The sequence below is a fragment of the Drosophila miranda genome (assembly GCF_003369915.1).
Source record: "Drosophila miranda strain MSH22 chromosome Y unlocalized genomic scaffold, D.miranda_PacBio2.1 Contig_Y2_pilon, whole genome shotgun sequence".
NCBI lineage: Eukaryota > Metazoa > Arthropoda > Insecta > Diptera > Drosophilidae > Drosophila > Drosophila miranda.
Genome location: NW_022881614.1, coordinates 33,028,731 through 33,051,466, shown reverse-complemented (window position 1 = coordinate 33,051,466; position 22,736 = coordinate 33,028,731). Strand labels below are relative to the sequence as shown.

The window sequence follows — 22,736 nt, the reverse complement described above, 5'->3', positions numbered from 1 at the left end:
AGTGCCGTCGCGCTCTCCGCTCTCCATCCGATTTCGCCTTATCCCTTTTTTTGGATACTGTTGTGTTCTTGCCGCGTTTCTCTGTTGGCTCATGGATAACACTTTTCCATCTTTGATCGACCCACCCCCTTCCCGTTCATGATTATTTTGCTTTTTATTCCCCCATTTTATTTTTGCTTATTCACAATTTTTATTTAGCCCTTTATTCTTGTTTATTTTAATTGCTATTTAATGGATTAATGGATTGCTAATTATTAACTTTTAATCGTTATAAAAATTGCTATTTATTCTTCTATCTATGTCTTCTTCATCCCGTGCTGCTCGGACCCTCCTTGGCCTGGGTGAGTTCTCCCGACCCGGATGACTTTTACTCAATTTTTTCTCCCTTTCCAGCTCGCCCTCTGCCCTCAATGCGGGCCGCTTGCCGCGATTCCGCTCGTGAACAATGGGTCCTCCGACCCTCCGCCCGGGCTGGAATCTTGGGCTCACATCCCAGGGCAACTCCTATGCGCCACCGGCCGGACTCTTTTGACAGGTGTCTCCCTCACACAGTGGCTCGGACCCCAGGATCATCCGACTCCTCCCCCGGGAGTCCACGCATGAGCGGCACCCGTCGTTCCGGCCCGACGCTCGTAGTTGCCCCGTGAGTCCGCGTTGAGGCGTGAGCCTGGCCCCTGGGTTTTTCCTGGTCATCCGCTGTCTGAGATTACACTCCCCGACACTGGATTCGCCTCCCAGCTTTGGGTGACGCGTTTCCTGTTCAGGTTTGCTGAGCTTTTCCTCTTCTCGTTTTATTTTGCTTTCTTTTTACTAATTTTCGCTTTTTTTTTAGATTTCTCCAACCACAGTCTTCCTGTTCGACTTTTTTTTTTTTAATCTAAGTGCACAAGTCCATCACCCTGCGTGCTGACGAGTCTCGTGCGTGTCCTGCGCGGCACCCTTCCCCAGTGTCCTGCGTGGCACTCTACCGCTCCTGGTCCTGCGTGACCCTTTAGGGCGACCTATTACAGCCATTCTCCTTCACCCCTGTGTCTCTCGCTCCTCGGGTTGGGGTTTCAGATCTCGTATGTGTGCCGTTCTCTTCTTCCTGTCGCCCTCCTTTCTTAGGTTGCAGATAACCGGGGATATAAAGTCCTCTATCTGGTATGGCCCATCGTACCGTGGTGTCAGCTTCGCGGCGAATCCCTCCGCTGCATTGGAAAGGTGGTGCTGTTTGGCCCACACGACCTCTCCCACTTCGGGCCTCCACGGTCTTCTTCCCAGGTTGTAATGCCTGGCCTGATCCTGGGCTGCCCTTTCCAAGTTGCGTCGAACCAACTGAAACAGCTCCTTTAATTTCTTCGCATTTTCATCCGGCGTCTCTGTGCCTTGTCCCGTGCCTACCGTCTCCTCGTCATATAGGGCCTTTGGCAGCCGGGGTTCCCTTCCTTGCACCACGAACGCCGGTGAATATCCCGTTGTATCCGACACTCCCGAATTCATGGCCAACATCAGCTCCGGCCATTTTTCATCCCAACACCTTTGATCACCCTCGGTGAACTGAGCTATCACGGTCTTTACCGTTCTGTTCGTTCGCTCTGTCGGATTCTCTTGCGGCGTGTATGGCCCCGTAAACTGGTGGCGAACTCCTAGCTGCTCCAGGAATCTTGTAAATGCCCTGCTTGCAAACTGCACCCCATTGTCCGTAATGAAGACTTTGGGCGTGCCAAAACGGGCTATTATGCGCTCTCGACAGGCCTTTATTAGTGCCTCTGCTGTGGCCTTCCTCAGCGGCACCAACTCGGTCCACTTGGAGAATCGATCCACCAGCACCAACAGCATCGAGTTCCCATGTTTCGACCTCGGCAGAGGACCCACAAAGTCCGCGCATACCGTTGCCCATGGTTCTTCCGGCACCTGTGTCAACATTTCTCCTGCCGCTTGTAGCTGACTTGGCTTAAAGCGAAGACATAGTTCGCACTTCCGCACGTAGGCCCTCACGTCCCTGTACATCCCTGGCCAGTAATATCTTGCCGCCACCCGTGCCGCGGTTCTCCTTCCGCCGGCGTGGCCTGCTTCCGGGCTATCGTGGCTTTCCTTTAAAACCCTTTCTCAGGCATATTTCGGCACACATAACTTCCACGAGGCGACTTCTTCGCTCCCTGCCCGGTGAGGAATGTGCCGGTACAAGTTTCCCCCCTTCTCCACATAGTCGTGGTACTTCGGGGATTATTTTCTGATCTTTTCTACCATGCCCTCTAACCACTTGCAGGGCGGCTCGCCTACTGGTTGTTTTCCCTCCTCATTTCTTATCCGACGGCCTCGCTCCTCCACCGGTTGTCGGGAGAGTGCGTCGGCTACCACGTTGAGCTGTCCTTTCCTGTACGCGACTTCAAAGTCGTACTGCTGTAGCTCTAATGCCCATCTCGCCACTCTTCCCGACGGACTTTCTATGCTATTTAGCCATTTCAGAGCCATGTGGTCCGTGACCCCCTTGAAGCGATATCCTTCCAAGTATGGCCTCAACCGGCGGATGGCCAATACAATGGACAGACATTCTTTCTCGGTCGCCGAATAGTTCCTTTCGGGTCCATTTAGCGTCCTGCTAGCATATGATATCACCCGTTCGCCCCTTTCCGAGAAGTCGAGAAGTCGGGGCACGCCAGCACGGGGTCCGCCACTAGTCGTCTTTTCACCTCCTCGAACGCTTCTTGCCGTTCTTGTGTCCAGACCCATTCCGTCTTCTTCTTTGAGGAGCCCGGACAGGGGCTGCACGAGGGTGGCGAAGTCGGGCACGAACCTCCGGTACCATGAGGCCACTCCCAAGTACTGTCTCAGCTCCTTGACATTTGTCGGCGGTTTCAATTCGGCTATGGCTGCGACTTTCTCGGGGTCTGTACATTACCCCTCGCCGGTCACCTTGTGGCCTAGATACCGCAGCTCTTTCCTAAAGAACTCGCACTTGTCTGCGTTCAGCCGCAGGTTAGCCAAGCGCAGCCGTCGAAACACCTCTTTCAGGTTTCTTCGGTGTTCTTCCTCTGTTCGCCCGATGACCACTATGTCATCCTGGTACGCGAACGCGTGCGGCATCATTTCTGGCCCAATCACTTGGTCTAACGCCCGTTGAAAGGTGGCCGACGCGGAGTGTAACCCAAACGGCATCACCTTCCATTGGTATAGCCCCTTTCCGGGCACCGTGAACGCCGTGCTCGGCCGGCTGCTCTCGGCCAGGGGGATCTGCCAATATCCATCCTTCAGATCTAGGCTACTTATGAATTTCGCTTCCCGCAGTTGATCGAGGATGTAATCGATCCTGGGCATTGGGTACGCGTCCTTTACTGATCTCGCGTTAACTTGACGAAAGTCCACGCACAATCTCCATTTGCCATTTTTCTTCTTTACCATCACTATAGGCGAACTGTAGGGGCTCTTTGACGGCTCTATGCATCCCATTTCTAATAGTTCGTCCACTTTCTGGTTAATCTCGGCCTGCATTTTGGGGTTCTTCGGGTAATATCTTTGCTTAATCGGTTGCGGGTCACTCATGGTGATTGTGTGCACCGCCACATTAGACACCCCCTCGATCTTGGAAAATGCCCCTAACTCTCGGGCAAAGAATTCCTCCACTGGCTCTTCCCTCGCCCCCTCATTCTGCCTCATGCCCGCTGACACCCCTCTGGCGGCCACTCTTAGGGTCGTGTCCGTTTCGTTGTCGGACTCCGGAGCCGTGTCTCCAGCTTCGGCCTTCGCCACGGACAGTCTTTCCTCCTGGTCTCCTCGTTCCCGATCTTGGGCAGGGATCACCACCCTGTGCCCTGCACAGGTCACCACTGCCCCGACCGCGCGGAGAAAACCCCATCCCAACACTAACTCATCAATCACACCCGGCAATACGAGTAGCACCATTGGGATCTCCTTATTCCCAAAGCATACCTTCGTTTTAATCTGGCACGTGACCTCCTGGCTATGGCCATCCGCCAACCTCACCCTTTTCCTTGCCGCCGCCTCCCGGCCTTCACCCTTTAGTCGGTCCGCCAGCTCGCGGCTCACGAAACTGCTGGTAGCTCCTGTATCCACCGTGGCTTGCAGCTCCATGCCCACGACTTCCACTACTGCGGATAACTCTTCCTCCTCGCTGGTCAGCCTGCCGACTAGGCTTGAAGGACCGTTTCTTGCGACCCTGGCACGGCCCTCCGCGGCGTGGGTCGCGGGGCGTTTACCGTCTTCCTGCAGCATTGCCATGCCGAGATGCCCACTTTTCCGCATCTCCAGCAGTAGGTGAGAGGTCGGCCGTTGCACTCCCGGCTCCGCGCTCCCACACCTTCGGCACGCCTGGGCCGGATTCTTGACATATCCGTTCTCGATATTGCCGTTGGTCGGTGTCGGCATAAGGACACGCGCTCCCCTTTCCTCCCGTGCTGCTCCGTCCAGCGGGCCGTCTTTGCATCGCCGACATGCCGTCGTCTCGGCAGGCTTGTGGAAGGGATTCGCTGCCCGGGCTTTCACGGTTGGATTCTCCCGTTGGAACTCTAGGCGGTCCCTCTCTAACGCCTCGAACTCGTCTGCCAGTTCCATCATGGTGTCGAGGTCCTTGCACCGGTGCGGCCTCATATACGCTCTCAGATCGGGCATGCTATTCTCACGAATCAGCTCCGTCTGCTCCTCTTGGGGACATTTCAGGGGTCGCATAAGTGTCTGCATCTCTACCATATACTCTTTGAATGGCTCGCCCCATTTCTGTTTCCGCATCCTCACTTCCTGCAGCAACTTCCCAAAGTATCCCCGCGGCAGAAAGTAAGCCTGGAAGCTGGACGAGAACTCTTTCCACGTACTCCACTGTCGATTGTTCGCCACGAACCACATCAGCGCCCGCCATTTTAGCAGCTCCGGCATCGCCCTTGGGATCAGATCCGGATCCAGACCGTACGTCTCGGCGGACCACTCGACCTGCTCCAAGAACTCGAGAGGCTTCGTCGTCCCGTCGAACCGGAACGACCACTCTCTCACCTGTTTCGCCACTCTAGCGTAGTCCAGGTGTGCTGGCCATATTGTGGCTGGTTCGGTTCTCCCTCTTTCGGTCTCTCGGCTTCGATCCCTTCCTTGGTGGCAAGGCCTGCTAGGCGTCCCCGTGTGCGAGCGTTCCGGTATTGGCACTGAGAGACTAGCGATCAATTCTCTCTGTATGTCGACTGGGGACCTCCACAGCGCCGCCGCGGCTGCGCCGGGTGGGGGTGCCAGGTGCTCTCGTACGCGGCTTGTTTGTCGTCCGCCCGGGGTGTCGGCGAGGACCTGTCCGCCCGACACTCCCATACCTCAATCAGATCGGCCCACTCCGACTCATCTTCGTGTTCCCTCATCCACTCCTTAAATGTTCTTCTCATTTCGTCCACTGTGCCCTCCAGCCGCACGCCGAAGGCGTGGCCGCATTGGACAAGCTCCTCCTTTCTCAACCGGTGGATCCATTGTCCCTTCCCCATTCTCTCGTCTATATTTCTCCTCCCTTTGTCCTACTATTTGTCGTTGTAGGCCCCACGATGGGCGCCAGTTGTAACGAACCTGCTTCTTGGTTCGCTTGAGTTTGCTGGGCTCGCTCAGCGGTCGGCCGATTCGTCGCAACGTATTTTTATTGTTGCCCCCAACGACAAATGATAAGACCTTCCTTTTCTTTAATCGAATTTCTCTTTATTCGTACTTATATTAGGACTTAGGGCTAGATGCTACAATTCAGCTTATCTATGGATCTCCACCACGTGTGGGCTCTCGTCGGGTGTGGCAGCGTTGAGGCTAACGATTGGGGCAGTTTGACCTCCGCTATTGCTTTGGCCCGCCACGCAAATCCGCACTCTACGTCTCACACTCCCCTCTTAGCTTCCGCCGGCAACTGTGGATCACCTCTTAACTTAGACTCACTCTGGGGGCAGGCGGGGCCTGTCTTCCTGTTGCTATTCACTTCACTGCACTTCTTCGAACCGTACCGGGTACTACTCTTACGTTTCGGCGGGGTTTCAACGTGCGCGCGCGATCACTTCTCCACGGCAAAAGAGACCCGCTTCGTTGCCGCAGCCTCCTTTTATAGCCCTTTGACGGGCCCCGGCTCGGCGTTGGTAGTTTTCCATCGCCGTCTCCTGGTTTCCACGGCCTTCGTAACGGGGCCTGGCCGGTGGCGTGATCCCATGCCCATGTTTGGTCATGCGTCGGATCGCTGCCGGCCCGATCCCGCCGTCTCCTCTGCCTCTCGCGTTTCTATCGCTCCGAGAGCGGGACACTTCTCCTCTCGGGGCCCTTGGCCTCTTCGCCGCATCCGGATATCCGTGGGTATCTGGGCTGACCTTCGCCTTATCCAGCCAGCCATCAGCCTTTATCCGACCGTCCCACCGCCTTTATCCGGCTATGCTTTGGTCGAATTCGGCCTGTGGGAACCGCGGTTCCTCACAATGTTCAAAAGAGGAAAACCCTATTTTGGAACGTTCCGTGGAAATATCTTTAGCAACAAACAAGTTGTTCTTACAACTGTGAAGGCATAAGCCTCCTTTTTACTTATTAGAACTAAGAGAGAGGTTTTACGCCCACGCAGCCGAGGAAAAGAGCCGACGGCGAAGCAGGCAATACACACACGCAGCCATACACCCACGCAGACGAGGCCGGCAGCCGAAAGCGGCGCAGCAGCGAAGCGGCAGAGAAGCTTCGAAAAGGAAAAGCCGAGGCCTGGTACGGTCCAGGGCGAGCCAAGCTCGGGAGTGATCTCCGAGGGCTGAGCCAGATTGGTTGTGCGGCGGAAGCCATAGATGTGAAAAGTAAGCCGTGACCGCGCCGTGTACACAATAAGCCGTGTTCGCCCGCACGCGGTGAATAAAACCAGCTGTGACCGCACCCACGCGGTGTGCAAAGGAAGCCACCGAAGTGACGAGGACCCGCCGTGGGAGAACAGGACCCAAAGAAGGGAAACAAGGGTGAGCCACCTCACGTATGTGAGCTCTGGGGGGGATAGATCGGTGCAGTAGGCAGGTATAAGCAGAACATTCCCGCAGTTTCTTTACATATCTATGCCCACATGTTGTTTATGATATTTTTTTGGCGTTTATTTCCCCGCTGCAGGCGCGGGATTTTAAGTAGGGAAATGATCCGAAAACAATAAAGACACCAACCTCAACCCACCTGTCTCAGAACATTCGCCCGTAGGAGTCACTCACCCCCCTCCCCCTCTCTTCCCTTTTCCCGGGAGGCCCGGCGAAGTGGATGTGAGTCGTGGATCATGCGGCATTCACCAAGCTGGGTTATCCCTCTCCTATACCTTTCACCCCTGGGGACCCGGCGATGCTGGATGTGAGTCGTGGATTCACGCGGCATTCGCAAAGCTGGGTTCCCTCTCCCACACCCTCGCCCGGGGGACCCGGCGACGCAGATGTGAGTCGTGGATCATGCGGCATCTGCTGGGCTGAGCTCCCCTCTCTCACACCTTTCCGATCCCTGACCCAAACCCCGTCTCCCGCCACACATGACCCCCAACGCACGTCTCTGCAGCTCCCAAGCACGGCTTCACCCACGCCTCGTGGCCGGACCAGGCCCGACCGTCCCACGATCCACCCCACGGGCGCGCTTTCGCCACTAGCGGCTCTCCCCTTAGGTCCTCACACAACAAATTTTGCTGTGGGGAAGGACCGGGCCCTGGAAAGACTGAGAAGCTGTACCTCGGCCTGAGAACTTCCTTACAGATGGCGCCCGAGCAGGGACTCACGAGGGGAGAGTCGGTGAGCATAGGGAATAAGTGAAAAGCAGTTAAAAGTGAAAAGGGAACCAAGCAGCAGCCAACAATTAAAAGGCAAGACCCACAAAAGCAAAACAGCAAACGATGCTTAGGAGCCACGGATCAGGAAAAGCAGCAGGAGAAAAGGAAGGTAAACTTAAAATCAGTGATTAGCAGCCAAAAATCAGTGTCCCGGCGAATAGCCAGCACCAATCTTTGATCCCTCGACTTATGTACAGCTGAGGCTGGTTTCTCTAATACCCCCCAAGCAACAGCCGCCGGCACGTGTCCCAGACGCGCCGGCGAAAACCACGCGGAAAAAAAAAACCACGCAGCCAGCCACCTACGAGGCAGAAAGAGACGCAAAAAACCACGCGGCCAGCCACCTACGCGACAGAAAGAGACGGGGAAAGACGCCGAAGACACAGCACCGCGTGCCGGGAGAAAATGGCCGCGGACGGCGCCTAAAACTTTGGCACGCGACGGCGACAAGGCGGCACCAGCGACAGAGTAGCAAAGCAGCAGCAGCGGCGCAGCGGCAGAGCAGCAAAGCAGCAGCGACAGAGCAACGAGGCAGCGGCAGAGCGGAGAAGGCGCAGCGACAGAGCAGCGAGGCAGTGACAGAGCAGCGAGGCAGTGACAGAGCAGCGAGACAGGGACAGAGCAGCCAAGCAGTGACAGAGCAGCGAGGCAGTGACAGAGCAGCGAGACAGTGACAGAGCAGCCAAGCAGCGAAGCAGCGGTAGAACAACGGAGCAGCGAGGGACAGCCGGCGATCGCAGCGGAGCAGCTACATGGCAGAGGAGCCCTCGGCCACAAAGCCATGGCCACGGCCAATATAAGGCGGAGCAGGAACACCGGTCAGGACAGTCATTACCGAGCAGTCAGACAGTTGTTACCGAGGAGTCACACAGTTACCACCGAGCAGTCAGACAGGACCTTTTCCTAGTAACGTGCCACCTCACCTAGTGCTGTGTATCCTAGTACAGGATGACCGATCTAGTACCGTGTCGCGTGCCCTTCGAACAGGATCCCTCACCCCAGTGCCGTGTATCCCAGTATAGGATCACCGATCCAGTACCTCGCCACGTATCCTTCGACAGGATCCCCCCACCCCAGTGCCGTGTATCCTAGTATAGGATCACCGATCCAGTATCGTGCCGCGTGTCCTTCGAACAGGACTCTCCACCCAGTGCCGCGTATCCTAGTACAGAAGCCCCAGACCCAGTACCGTGCTGATAAGGACTCGTACCGGTGCCCCGACTAGTGTACCAGGATCAGGATGAACATCCGCTGGATAGCGTCCCGCAGGAAGGACGAGCTGCAGAGCCTAGCTAAGGAGTTTGGACTAGGAGAAACTGTGACTGTAGAGGACCTACGGAGCCGGATCACCGCATTCATCGCACGCCCTGGGAACCCCGAAGCCGTGCAGGCAAGGCTGGACGAATTGGCTACGCACTTTGGGAACATACTGGTCTCCGGTCTCCTTACAGGTAAGGCCGAAGGATGGTTCCGAACTTTTCAGATGCAGGGACAGAATTGGACAGACTTTCGGAAAGAATTCCTAGAATTCTTCCTGCCCCCAGATACTTCCAGCGGCTGGAAGACACCATACGAAGTCGGGAACAGAAGCCCAAGGAATCCTTCCGGGATTACCTTATCGAGTTGCGTCTGATGATGCAACGAGCCCAGTATACTCGGGAACAGGAACTCGAGCGGATCTACGAAAATCTCCGTCCGGAGTATCAAATGTACACGCGCAGACAAGATTTCCGATCACTCACAAAATTGACCCAGCTCGTCTCGGCCTACGAAACCGCGCGGGACCTAGACGCACTCCGCAGCATCGGGACCACGCAGAACCATCGACCTCGTTCCGCCGATACCGACAATGGAACCAACCCACAACGAGGCAACACACACGAGACACCCGGGAAAACCGAGATCGCCAACCGAGGAATCGGCCAGGAGCAAGAGCAGGCGATCGATGTACAACGAGCCTGCCGGAACTGCGGGGAAAACGGCCATTTCAGTGGTGCGGGCACAAACCGACAGAAGCTGTTCTGTTGGGAATGTGGCCACCGAGGGGTCCGGACCATCAATTGCTGCCGGAAACCAGCGTCGGGAAACAGGTCGGGTCTCCGCCCAACTGGGACATGGACGGAGGCGCGCACCCAGGAACAGGAGAAACCCACCCATTAAGCATGACCGGAGGAAGGATCGCTGCCCTGGTGGACATCAAGGGGAGAGCATTTGCGGCCACCCTCGACACGGGAGCCACACGATCCTTCATCAGTGAGCGGCTGGCGAAGGAGATAGGGACGACCGAGAACAGGCGAGAGGTGAGGACCAGGATCCGCCTGGCAGATGGAACCAGGAAGGAGATCAACCAAGCGATAGCAGTCACAGTGCGCCTGGATCAGCATGAAACACAGGTATCTCTTCTTATACTCCCCACGGTATTAGACGACTTTATCTTGGGGCTCGACTTCCTCTGTGGCATCCGCGCAAGGATCCACTGCGGACGGGCATATCTACAGCTGAAGTTGCAGCAGAAACCCGCCGGGACGATACCATCATGCCCCGCCCAGCCACGCCCACGGTCTGTCACGTTTGCGGACTCCACTGCCATCCGAGACCAGCCGCAGACCAACACCCCACAGCCAACCACGAACCATCCAACCGCAGTGACAACAAAGCCCTACCAGACAAGATCAAGCAACAACCCCAGGACTACGCCACCACAACAGGACACGAAGGAAGCTACGACGGAAAGAACTGCGACACCGATGGAACCAACCATGGCCAGTTCCCCAGCACGAACCCCGACACCAACAGGACAACGCAACAAAACGAAGACTTGGGCAGAAACAGCTACGGCTCCACTGGATCAATCCAGGGCCAGCTCGTCGAACCAGGAGTCACCAACAGGACACAGCAGGAAAAAAAGGACTTGGGCAGAGACAGCTCCGGCTCCACTGGATCAATCCAGGGCCAGCTCGTCGAACCAGGAGTCACCAACAGGACACAGCAGGAAACAAAGGACTTGGGCAGAGACAGCTACGGGTCCACTGGATCAATCCAGGGCCAGCTCGGCGAACCAGGAGTCACCAACAGGACACAGCAGGAAACAAAGGACTTGGGCAGAGACAGCTCCGGCTCCACTGGATCAATCCAGGGCCAGCTCGTCGAACCAGGAGTCACCAACAGGACACAGCAGGAAACAAAGGACTTGGGCAGAGACAGCTACGGCTCCACTGGATAAATCCAGGGCCAGCTCGTCGAACCAGGAGTCACCAACAGGACAATGCAGGAAGCAAGGGACTTGGGCAGAGACAGCTACGGCTCCACTGGATCAATCCAGGGCCAGCTCGTCGAACCAGAAGTCACCAACAGGACACAGCAGGAAACAAAGGACTTGGGCAGAGACAGCTCCGGCTCCACTGGATCAATCCAGGGCCAGCTCGGCGAACCAGGAGTCACCAACAGGACACAGCAGGAAACAAAGGACTTGGGCAGAGACAGCTACGGCTCCACTGGATCAATCCAGGGCCAGCTCGTCGAAACAGGAGTCACCAACAGGACACAGCAGGAAGCAAGGGACTTGGGCAGAGACAGCTCCGGCTCCACTGGATCAATCCAGGGCCAGCTCGTCGAACCAGGAGTCACCAACAGGACACAGCAGAAAGCAGAAAACTTCGGCAGAGATAGCTTCGGCGCCGCTGGACCAACCCAGGGCCAGCTCATCGAACCGGGAGTCAGCAACAGGACCCAGGAATCACCAGAATACTCCAGCAAAGATAGCTGCGGCCCTGCGGGACCACTCCAGGGCCAGCTCATCGAACCGGGAGTCACCACGGAGTAACCCAGCACGACAGACATTACGCCAGCCACGAATCCCGACACCAGAGAGACCTCGACGACGGACTACCAACTGGAGCCATTAGCCGACGCCCAAATAGCCCGGGAACGAAACCCGTTTCGCCCAGCCGACTCGGATGACTACGAGAACGCGATCTTGGCCGCCATTACCGCCCTGGAACTGGAGGACCTATCGCCATGGCAGGAAGACCCAGACCCCGAACCACCCCCCACGCCGTGGGCAGGCAAGTTTCTGGAAGAAGAACTGGCGAAATTCGACGGACTAGCTGGAGTCTCCCACATCGCCGAACACACGATAACAATGCGAGACGACAGGCCCGTGAAGCAGCGCTATTTCCCGAAGAACCCGGCCATGCAGAAGATCATCAACGCGCAGGTGGACGAGCTGCTACGGGACGGAAGGATCCAGCCATCCCACAGTCCCCACAGCGCCCCAATCGTCTTGGTAGGAAAGAAGACCGGAGAAATGCGAATGTGCGTGGATTATCGCCAACTAAATGCCCGCTCGGTGCCGGACGCATATCCGCTGCCACGGATTAACCACATTCTCGAGAGACTTCGCCACGCTCGCTACATCTCCACGCTGGACCTCAAAAACGGATACTGGCAGATCCCGGTGGCCGAGGGCAGCAGAGAGGCAACAGCATTTACCGTCCCGGCAGAGGACTCTTCCAGTGGAAGGTCATGCCTTTCGGCCTGCACTCAGCCCCAGCGACGTTCCAGCGAGCGTTGGACAGCGTCTTCGGACCCACCATGGAGCCGTACGCGTTCGCGTATCTCGACGATATCATCGTCATCGGAGCCACGCTAGAAGAACACATCGACCACCTTCGCGAGGTTTTCAGGAGGCTGCGAGAGGCGAACCTCCGACTGAACAGAAACAAGTGTAGTTTCTTCAGGAAGAGTTTAGTCTACCTCGGCCATGCAATCAGAGAACAAGGCATCCACAGGGACCCAGACAAGGTCAGCGCAGTCCAGAAAGTAGCACCGCCCACCACACTGAAAGAACTGCGATGCTGCATCGGGATGGCATCCTGGTACCGACGTTTCGTCCCCAACTTCGCCACGGTGGTCCAGCCCATGACCAACCTGCTCAAAAAGGATCAAAAGTGGGAGTGGACAGACGAACAACATCAGGCGTTCGACACTCTCAAGGAAAGACTTACGCAAGCACCAGTCCTGGCATGCCCCGACTTCGCCGAGCGATTCGTACTCCAAACGGACGCCAGTTCGTATGGCCTCGGAGCAGTATTGACACAACAGATCGACGGAGCAGAAAGAGTCATCGCCTACGCAAGCCGTCGACTACTCAAGGCAGAGGAAAACTACTCGGCCACCGAGAAAGAGTGCCTTGCCATAGTCTGGGCAATCCGGAAGTTCCGATGCTTTCTGGAAGGATACCACTTCGATGTAATCACGGATCACCTCGCCTTGAAGTGGTTGAACTCCATCGATAATCCAACGGGACGCATCGCCCGCTGGGCCTTGGAGCTCCAGCAATATCGGTTTGACATCCACTACCGCCGAGGAAGCCAGAACGTTGTGGCTGACGCCCTCTCACGACAACCAGTAGAAACCCTGCAGCGAGCGGACGAAGACCGGGACCCTTGCCCCTGCCCCTGGCTGCAGAGGCTCCGCAAGCGGATCCAGGAACAGCCGGAAGGACACCCGGAGTTCATCATCGAGAGCGACCAAATATACAAACGAGCCAGCAGCAGAACCAGCGAAGAAGACCCTATCAAATGGAAACTATGTGTCAACAAGGACCACCGCCGACGCGTGCTAGAAGAGTGCCACGACCACCCGACAGCAGGACACCTCGGAATCAGGAAGACAGCGACACGAATAGCCCAGAGGTACTACTGGCCCGGACTGCACCGAGATATCGCCCGATATATCCAGCAGTGCAGCAAGTGCCAGCAGTATAAGGTGAGTCAAACCAAACCAGGAGGGAAGATGCACACCCGCCAAGCCCAAGAACCACTAGACATCGTCTGCGCCGACTTCATTGGACCATTGCCCCGATCCAAACACGTCAATACTATGTTGCTGGTGTTCTTCGACGCCTTCAGCAAGTGGGTGGAGTTGGTCCCACTACGCAAGGCCACCACCGCACTACTGGAGACCGCTTTCCGGGAACGGATCCTGAGCCGCTTCGGAACCCCACGGAAATTCGTATGCGACAACGGGACCCAATTCACAAGTCGCTCCTTCCGAAAGTTCTGCAAACTAGCAGGCATGGAATTGGAGTATACGGCGCCGTATACGCCACAACAAAACCCCACGGAACGAGCCAACAGGACGATCAAAACCATGATCGCCCAGTACATCGATGGAGACCAGCGGACATGGGACGAGCTGCTGCCCGAACTCAGCCTAGCCATCAACAGCAGCACATCGGACACCACAGGCTTCAGCCCAGCATTCATCGTACTCGGCCGGGAACCTCGGTTGCCTGGAGCCTTGTACGAAGAGACGACCCCAGGACTAGGCGAAGTGACAGAGACCCCAACCAACAAGGCCAAGCGACTCAAGGAAATCTTCGCCATCGTACAAGAAAATACCCAGCAGGCATCACAGACGCAGAGCAGGACCTACAACCTACGTCGACGCGAATGGAGACCCACGATCGGGACGCTCGTGATGCTACGCCAACATCACCTGTCCAAGGCGGCGGACAACTTCGCTGCCAAACTGGCTCCCAAATATGAGGGGCCTTACAAAGTAATTAAATTTATTTCTCCCACCATAGCACGACTCCAGAAGCATCCAGGAAGACAACGACGAACGGCCGGACTAGCCGACCTCAAGGCCTACCGCGACAACGAGCACACACTCACCAGCGAAGACAACGAAGACAACGATGACGACGACCCCAGCACCAGGAAAACCGCGAGTTCATGAGGGCCACTTATGGTAGTGCGCTGCCGTAATGTCCTCGCCCCGCAGGGGTCAACCGCGTACGCACGCAGTAAGATAAGGGATTAGAGTAAGAAATAGCCAGAAACTAGAAAATGCACCGATCAGGGAAACCCAGGGCACAGGGCACATCAGTGGCACAGGTCAGGTTATAACCAAACAATGTTTCTTCCCCCCACCAGATCCGACATGGACAACCCAAGGACGAGCGACGCACAGCCTCTAGAGGCAGAGGATGGCACGGAGGGGCATCCTAGGGGTGCGTCGCCGCCCAGCTCAAGGCAACCACGGTGCACGACCAGCCAACCACAAGCAAGACACCACTCCCCGACCCCGCAAGCAGAACCGGGCAACACCACGCAGCATGGACCATCAACAGGAGAACCCAAACGGCCCGATCCCGGACACCATCTGGGACGACGGGTGGCACGCCAGACTGCAGGAGTGGGACGCGCAGGAGGAGGCGGCAGCCCCGGAAAGAGGGGAGAATCCCGATTGGCAGCCGCTGGACCACGCACCAATGAAGTGGCTATCGCCAGTTCCCACCGACCACAACGCCCCGAACCCGGACCCGACGAGCTGCACGGCCCGAGAGGCCGAACCAGGAAACCCGAGCCAACCAAAGGAGGACAGCGACCTGTCATTGGGCTTGGAAGAGGCAGAGGCGGGCGGACTGCTCACAGCGTTCGAGGAGATGTCCGAGCTAAACGCGCTGCAGGAGGAGCAGGAATGGCCAATCGCCCCAGTCGCCTGGCGTGTAAGCACGCCTGACCGCCGCATCCCGCAAAGCCTGCTGGAAGGCGCCAGCGCTCAGGCAAACGCGGCGCGGCGCGGCACGGGCGCAGCCGGACCCGCAGCCTAGAACACCACGACGGCCAACGCTTCCGCGTATGCATCAGCGGAAATTTGGTGCGCATTTCACCGCGCCCCACCCCGAAGTAGGAAGGGAGTGTGAAGGCATAAGCCTCCACAACACTGACCACGACACCATCCCCTGAAGGGACCGCCCCGACGGCTTGTTATCTAATTTCATCATTATTCACGATTATCCGATTTTATTACTTCTATTATTATTAGTATTACCAAGACAAACAACAATGAATCCTTATTTTCACCCATTAAAGTAAGAAATAGGCTAAGAAACCCCAAAACAGTAGGCCTTTTTACTTATTAGAACTTAGAGAACCAACACGTAAGAGAGACGCACACTACGGCCACGCAGCGAAGAGAGACGCACACCACGGCTATACGAAGGAAAAGAGAACCAACACGAAAGAGATACGCTCTTACGCCCACGCAGCCAACGCAAGGAAGAGACCGGCTATACGCAGACGAAAAGAGACAACATGAAAGAGAGCGAAGCGGCAGAGAAGCCGCCGATCGGTTTTACGCCCACGCAGCCGAGGAAAATAGCCGACGGCGAAGCAGGCAATACACACACGCAGCCATACACCCACGCAGCCGAGGCCGGCAGCCGAAGGCGGCGCAGCAGCGAAGCGGCAGAGAAGCTGCGAAAAGGAAAAGCCGAGGCCTGGCACGGTCCAGGGCGAGCCAAGCTCGGGAGTGATCTCCGAGGGCTGAGCCAGACCGGTTGTGCGGCGGAAGCCATAGATGTGAAAAGTAAGCCGGGACCGCGCCGTGTGAAAAACTAGCCGTGACCGCGCCGTGTACACAATAAGCCGTGTTCGCCCGCACGCGGTGAATAAAACCAGCCTTGACCGCACCCACGCGGTGTGCAAAGGAAGCCACCGAAGTGACGAGGACCCGCCGTGGGAGAACAGGACCCAAAGAAGGGAAACAAGGGTGAGCCACCTCACGTATGTGAGCTCTGGGGGGATAGATCGGTGCAGTAGGCAGGTATAAGCAGAACATTCCCGCAGCTTCTTTACATATCTATGCCCACATGTTGTTTATGATATTTTTTTGGCGTTTATTTCCCCGCTGCAAGCGGGATTTTAAGTAGGGAAATGATCCGAAAACAATAAAGACACCAACCTCAACCCACCTGTCTCAGAACATTCGCCCGTAGGAGTCACTCACCCCCCTCCCCCTCTCTTCCCTTTTCCCGGGAGGCCCGGCGAAGTGGATGTGAGTCGTGGATCATGCGGCATTCACCAAGCTGGGTTTTCCCTCTCCTATACCTTTCTCCCCTGGGGACCCGGCGATGCTGGATGCGAGTCGTGGATTCACGCGGCATTCGCCGGGTTCCCTCTCCTACCCTCGCCCGGGGGACCCGGCGACGCAGATGTGAGTCGTGGATCATGCGGCATCTGCTAGGCTGAGCTCCCCTCTCCCACACCTTTCCGATCCCTGACCCAAACCCCGTCTCCCGCCACACATGACCCCCAACGCACGTCTCTGCAGCTCCCAAGCACGGCTTCACCCACGCCTCGTGGCCGGGCCAGGCCCGACCGTCCCACGATCCACCCCACGGGCGCGCTTTCGCCACTAGCGGCTCTCCCCTTAGGTCCTCACACAACAAATTTTGCTGTGGGGAAGGACCGGGCCCTGGACAGACTGAGAAGCTGTACCTCGGCCTGAGAACTTCCTTACACAACTACTCGTCTTAGTCCAAGTTCGTCTTTACCCAGTAAGGAAATATACCAGAAAAATTAGACGAAAATAAAATATATTTACTACAATATCTCGAACTTGACCGTCAAATAAATTTGAAGTGAAACATTTGGACTTTTAGAACTCCTAATTAGCCAAAAAATGGCTTTCCAAAAATTGATGAATGATGATGATGATGATGAATAAATTTAATGCAATTTTGTATATTATTTTGAGGTAAAAGAGGTAAGAGATTTTGTCCTTCCTCTGCCATAATACCGCAAACGCGCAGGTTTCTCCTTCTTTAAGAGGTCTGAATGAAGCTGTGATTGGACTCTATCAATCTTTCGTCTTTGGGGATTGTCCGTTTGTCAATGTGGACATTAAAGCAAATTGAGCGCGGCAATAAATCTGTGGAGCAACAGAATCTTTTAAGAGCCCCGAACGTCCTTTTGGCCAGCAGACAGATTTTTCAGTTGAATGGGAAAAAGACGACCGCTAAAGAGTATTCAATTTTGGGGACTATAATTTACTGTTTTCAAACCTACTTGGGTCACCGTTGAAACACATTTTTTCCCCCATAGAGGTGTCGATGTGTTCCCTCAAGGATGACCAGACCAGTCCCTTCCCTTATCTTATTCGGGCGAAAACTTATCACGGCACAGACACCAATCCTTAATCCCCCGCTGCAGCGGGTGGTGGATTACAAAAGCAACAAATTAGTTTCCGTGAAGAACGGTTCTCGGCGTGTGGGATAGCCCACAAATGGGCTATCATTTTCGGTGGTAAGCTGTGGAAGATTTCAAAGAATACGTAAGATGTGAGGTAAATAAATGTTCTCCTGCAGGTTCACAGATCTGAGACAGATCGTGAATCACAAGCTAAAGGACGATCCCCGCACATTGCTGAAGAATACCATGTTATTGGATGCCGATATGACTTATCCTTCGCCATGCCAGCGGGAGGTTCCCAGTTTTTTAGGCCGCCTCCCATGAGACTCTCGAGCACTTTCGGGTATACCATTAGTATTGGATGTGCTATTGTTGTGCCCTCCTTTTATACCTACACTACACGAAACCACGAAAATACATATATATGCTCTCATATTATTGGAAACATTCAGTCTTTGTCTTCACCTTCCCGTTGGACGACGATGAATCAGCCCCAATCATCCTGTTTTATTCGATTGCCGTTCCAGTATTAATCGGCACTTATTTTTGTTATATTTTTTGATGGGTGCAAAAAACCTACAAGCATTTTTATTCACTTATTCCATACGAACATCATCTCTGGTTACGTCAACGGAAAATTTTACTGATCTGATCTGAGTACTAGTCTTAAAACCAGAATCTACAAAATGGACGCCTGCAAATTTTTTCGGTTTTACAGCACTAGTTATGTGGCGAAGTTTGTCAGCACTGCTAAATGCCGCTAAGCTTGATGGCTTTATTTTGATCATTGACCATTTATATTTTTAAACAAGCATGGGCTCCATGGATACCAAGAAATACAGTGAGAAATGCTCGATTCCAGATCTCGACGACTTGCTGCCCAACCGCAAGTACCACTGCAAGTTGTCCCCTCGACGACAAGTATTTAAGGGGCTGCACCTGTATAATCGGCATATGAAGAAAATTCACAAAATAGAATTTGAAGAAAAGGATTGTTTTCACTGCCCGGTCAAGCAGTGTCGGAGCCATGAACATATGCCCAATAACGTCATCATGACAAAGTTCCACATGGTGCGTCGCCACTACCAGGATCATCACTTGGTGAAGAAATACAAATGGCAACAATGAAAACAAAGGTTCATTCTGAAGGAGCAGTATTTGAAACACAAATGTCGGCGTGGTCTGAAGGAAGAAACCGACTCGGAAACCGAAAACGATGAGAACCAATGTGTGGATGTGGAGAATATAGATGATACGAAGAGTAATGTGAGTAGAGCCGTGAAAACACCGCTGAAGGAAAGCATGGATAGCAAAAACGATGGAGGTAATAGTGTGGAGATTAATGACGCCATGAATAACTATTTGTTGTGCTGGTCTGGCGAAAAACGATGTACAAAATGCCGTAGGAAGTACAAGCGCAAACATATGTAGCTGCCAGGAGCATATCTGTAATTTGTGCAGCCGTATATTCTATCGCAAGTCAGATCTGGCCGCGCATGAGGTTACTTTAGCCCATATTTCAAAAGAGAAGGATAAGGTTCTTATGGAAGATATGGCTCTTATTGAAGATATGCAGAATTTGATTCGCAGAATAGAATCAAAGACTATACAATACCAAGATGTCGCATGAGCGACCAAAAAGCTGTTCTATGGCGGGTCCTAACATTAGGACCCAAAAGGCACGAGGGAGCGCGCGGGGTTTCAATTCCCTTTTCGCCTGTACTTCGTCTCTACCGCGACCCCGCTGCCCATCGGTTTCGTCTGTTCGGCAACAGCACCGTCGGAGCGGTGGTCGCGGATCGCCGATGTCTTTGGAGCGGCACAGTGGGACCTTTGGCCGTCTCAGCTTGCTAAATTAGTTAGTTAGTCAATAAATATTTGCACACTGAAAAAATGTTAAACTTTGAGTGCTTATATCTCCTAAACTAAAACTATCTTGAAAATTCGATTGGAAAATTCTCTATTAGATGCGTACATTAAATTTATCTAAAGCACTCATACAATTTTTTGACTATTTCGGCTGAGTCCCCACTGTGCCGCGCCAAAGACATCAGCGACCACGCTGCCCTACGGTTTCGGCACGCAAAAACTGACATGCTTTCAGTGCGCTTGTGTGTGAAGCTAAAAGCCGTATATGCTGCGGGCGAAACCGGTTTATGGCCGTGCCGACCTAGGACATACACACATATACACAGCTACAAGCATATTTCTGGGTTGGCTCCAGCTCGTGCTGACCGAGGCATTGACGAAGCCGAGTAGCACTTCGGATGCTCCGGTAGCGTAAAAGAGAATTGAAGTACTAGCCCCGCGCGCCCGTACCATGAAGCGTCAAACGAAAATTGAAAAAGCATTTGTTCCTCATGCGACATCTTGGTATTGTATAGTCTTTGATAGAATCCAAAGATTTCCAGGACGAATCATTGATAAATACGTTGGGTTCCCTTGTCCCGACGTTCCAGAAAATACAGGATTCTATTCCAAAGACATCAGCGCGAACGACTTAAATATTTTTTTTTTCTACACACATGTGTTACGATCTTCAAATAAATTTGTTTTTCATTATCAATCACTGGGTTTATTGGTTGTTGGTGTCGGCGTCTGCTGTGCTGAGGATCAGATCCAACTGAGCGGCGGAAAATTTTGTTTTAGACTTCGCTAACTGACTAGCTGATTTTCAAAATTAAACCGGAACTCTTGGCGAAAACCGAACCCTGCCTGAGTATCATATTTTAGACTTACATAAATTAATTATATACATAAGGAGTATCTAGATGCAGATGGTTGGAATCCCAATCTCAAACACAACGGAACTCCTTATCCGGGTTGAGGACAACTTCGCTGCTGCTGCATGACGGAATGGAAATTTGAGTCTTTTGCCACTCTTTTGACGCGCCGTCCATGTGGGGGTCCGTCCCTCAAGCGCGTCTCTTGGTAATGACCAGTTCCCTGCACTGCCTAGATCTCGCGAGTACAATTTTTGTTGACGGCCTTTTCATGAGACGCAATGCAGATGCAATCTACGTGTAGTATTATACATACTTTATAAGAACATTATTTTGAAACTTAAGCTACACGTGAACTATAGTTATTTATTGTATTTTTATTTTCGAGTCCGCGCAATGTTGTTTAAATGCGACGACGCTTGTTGCTCTGCACTGGCGGTGGTGTTGTTGAGGGGCTAATAGATTCATTTGACATCGATCCGCGGGTACGCTTGGCTGGACGTTTGGGTAGATCAATTGGCTTGGCCGATGAATTCTTCTCGGCGTCTTTAGAAGTGCTGTGCACCTGTGCTTTGGTTGTAGCTGGCGGAGCTGTAATCCAATTATCTTACATCAGTAATTTATTGCGCATGCAATTTAATACTTTACCTTTGCCGTTGCTGTCTGGAGCTGGAGCAACAACAGAAGCTGGACCGTCTGTGGTTTCTTCGCTGGAGTTAACTTCCACTTTTTTTTTGTTTAGTAGCGTTCCGTACTCTTGTTCTGGCAGGCAAAACTCTCGCTCCTCGTTTGGAAAAGGCAGCGTCTCAAGATCATCCAGCTCTTTCAGCTTATACATGGTACCCAAGTGCTTCCAAATCAGTTCACTCGGCATCTCGCGATTTAGAGATTTTGAGAGCCGCTGGGCAATGCACGACATATAGAAATGTTTATTAATGCCAACCGGACGTAGTCCTTCCATGGCGTGGAAAAGCTGCAACTCCTCTTCCGCAGACCACTCGCGGTCGCCTGTTGCCAGTATAGCCGTCCCAGTTCCAGCCATCCCATTATCCTTGGCCATCATTTGTTTTTTGTGATTGATAGATATTTCTCTGTTGTTTCGATGTCCGCGGCCGAGAAAATAAATAAGCAACGCCGTTCGGCAGACAGCATAATAACAAAACACCGACGACTAGGGATGGGAGTATCCCTGAGTATTTTTTCTTGTTGCCAAATCAGCTATTTTATAGCAGACAAAGAAAATCATAAGCAGACGGCTATTAAGTGGGTGAAGCTTGGGTGTTATCACTTCGCGCGCCCGCCCTACCTGTGACCAAATACAACGTTCATTTTGGCCACCCTCTGCTGGACCGGTAACGGCTGGCCTTATCCATGGCTTACGCCACGCGTCCTCCCTCTATTTTAAATTTACGGCATCATGCTTCAGTATATATCCAAGCTTTAATAATTATAAATTGACAATTTCATCGGTCTCATTAATACATAGCTATACTCAAAATAAAATAAAAAATAACCACAAAGAAACACCAAAACGTTCGACACAAAGGCAAACAAGGAAATAACTGCTGAAATTTCGTTCGATCAACAGGGATACCCTCACCCATACGTAATGGAATATGTGTAGATGAGTGGATCCAGTTTTACGGGAGTTAATTTAACTCGGGCCCCTACGGAGACTTAACCTACCAAGAGCTCTTGTTAAGGGTCTCCGGGACATAAACAATAAACAATATTTTTCCACAAATTGCTCGACCAAATACGGTAGACTGATGGGACCCCCGCGTCACCCACTAAGGGTTAATCTTCTGGCACTGAACAGCTGATCGCAGATTTCGGTTCGTGAAAGGTGTTGGTGTTTTTACATATTGTTATGATCCGCCTCTTTGCCACCCTGGCCTATCGTTCCCTGCTAGCTCACGGTGAAGTCAGGGGTGTTTCCGACCCGATAAGCCAGGGGACGGATTGAACAAAACAAAAACAACAAAAAAAAACATACAAAAAAAACAAATCTAATATATAGGACAGACTTGTCCTCGTTGGCACTTTCGTCAGCGGGGATAGTTGGTTTCGTTATCCCTAGCAGGGTCCCACCCTTCCATGAGCGCCACCTTTTGAATTCGCTCCCTTTTCATATTCAGAGTCCCGCTCTTCTTCTCGCTCTCGTCCCACCCAACTACCGTTTTCTATTCACTCATGACTCTTTTCAAATTTTCATTTTATATCCATTATATTTCCTTATTTATCTTGAACATTATTCATTAATAA

The 22,736-nt window shown here is 53.4% G+C and overlaps 2 protein-coding genes across 2 annotated transcripts; one reads left to right on the top strand and one right to left on the bottom strand.

Annotated features, from left to right (window-relative positions):
• Positions 1-6,346: 6,346 nt before the first annotated feature.
• Positions 6,347-16,524, top strand: LOC117193255. Its single transcript, XM_033397996.1, has 2 exons — positions 6,347-6,929; positions 14,707-16,524. The coding sequence occupies exon 2, from the start codon at positions 14,760-14,762 to the stop codon at positions 15,384-15,386; it is 627 nt and encodes a 208-aa protein (XP_033253887.1). The 5' UTR covers positions 6,347-6,929; positions 14,707-14,759; the 3' UTR covers positions 15,387-16,524.
• A 4,240-nt stretch (positions 16,525-20,764) lies between these two features.
• On the bottom strand, positions 20,765-21,599 carry LOC117193723 (MRG/MORF4L-binding protein-like). Its single transcript, XM_033398448.1, has 2 exons — positions 21,120-21,599; positions 20,765-21,062 (listed from the first exon to the last, which is right to left on the bottom strand). Exons 1-2 carry the CDS (start codon positions 21,532-21,534, stop codon positions 20,875-20,877), a joined length of 603 nt encoding a protein of 200 aa, XP_033254339.1. The 5' UTR covers positions 21,535-21,599; the 3' UTR covers positions 20,765-20,874.
• Positions 21,600-22,736: the final 1,137 nt, after the last annotated feature.

Excerpts from the sequence above, each read along its gene's own strand:
- LOC117193255 (XM_033397996.1), top strand. The coding sequence starts at position 14,760 with ATGGCACGGAGGGGCATCCTAGGGGTGCGTCGCCGCCCAGCTCAAGGC.
- LOC117193723 (XM_033398448.1), bottom strand. The coding sequence starts at position 21,534 with ATGATGGCCAAGGATAATGGGATGGCTGGAACTGGGACGGCTATACTG. Across the intron at positions 21,063-21,119 it reads TCCAGACAGCAACGGCAAAG|CTCCGCCAGCTACAACCAAA; the intron begins GTAAAGTATTAA and ends ATTGGATTACAG.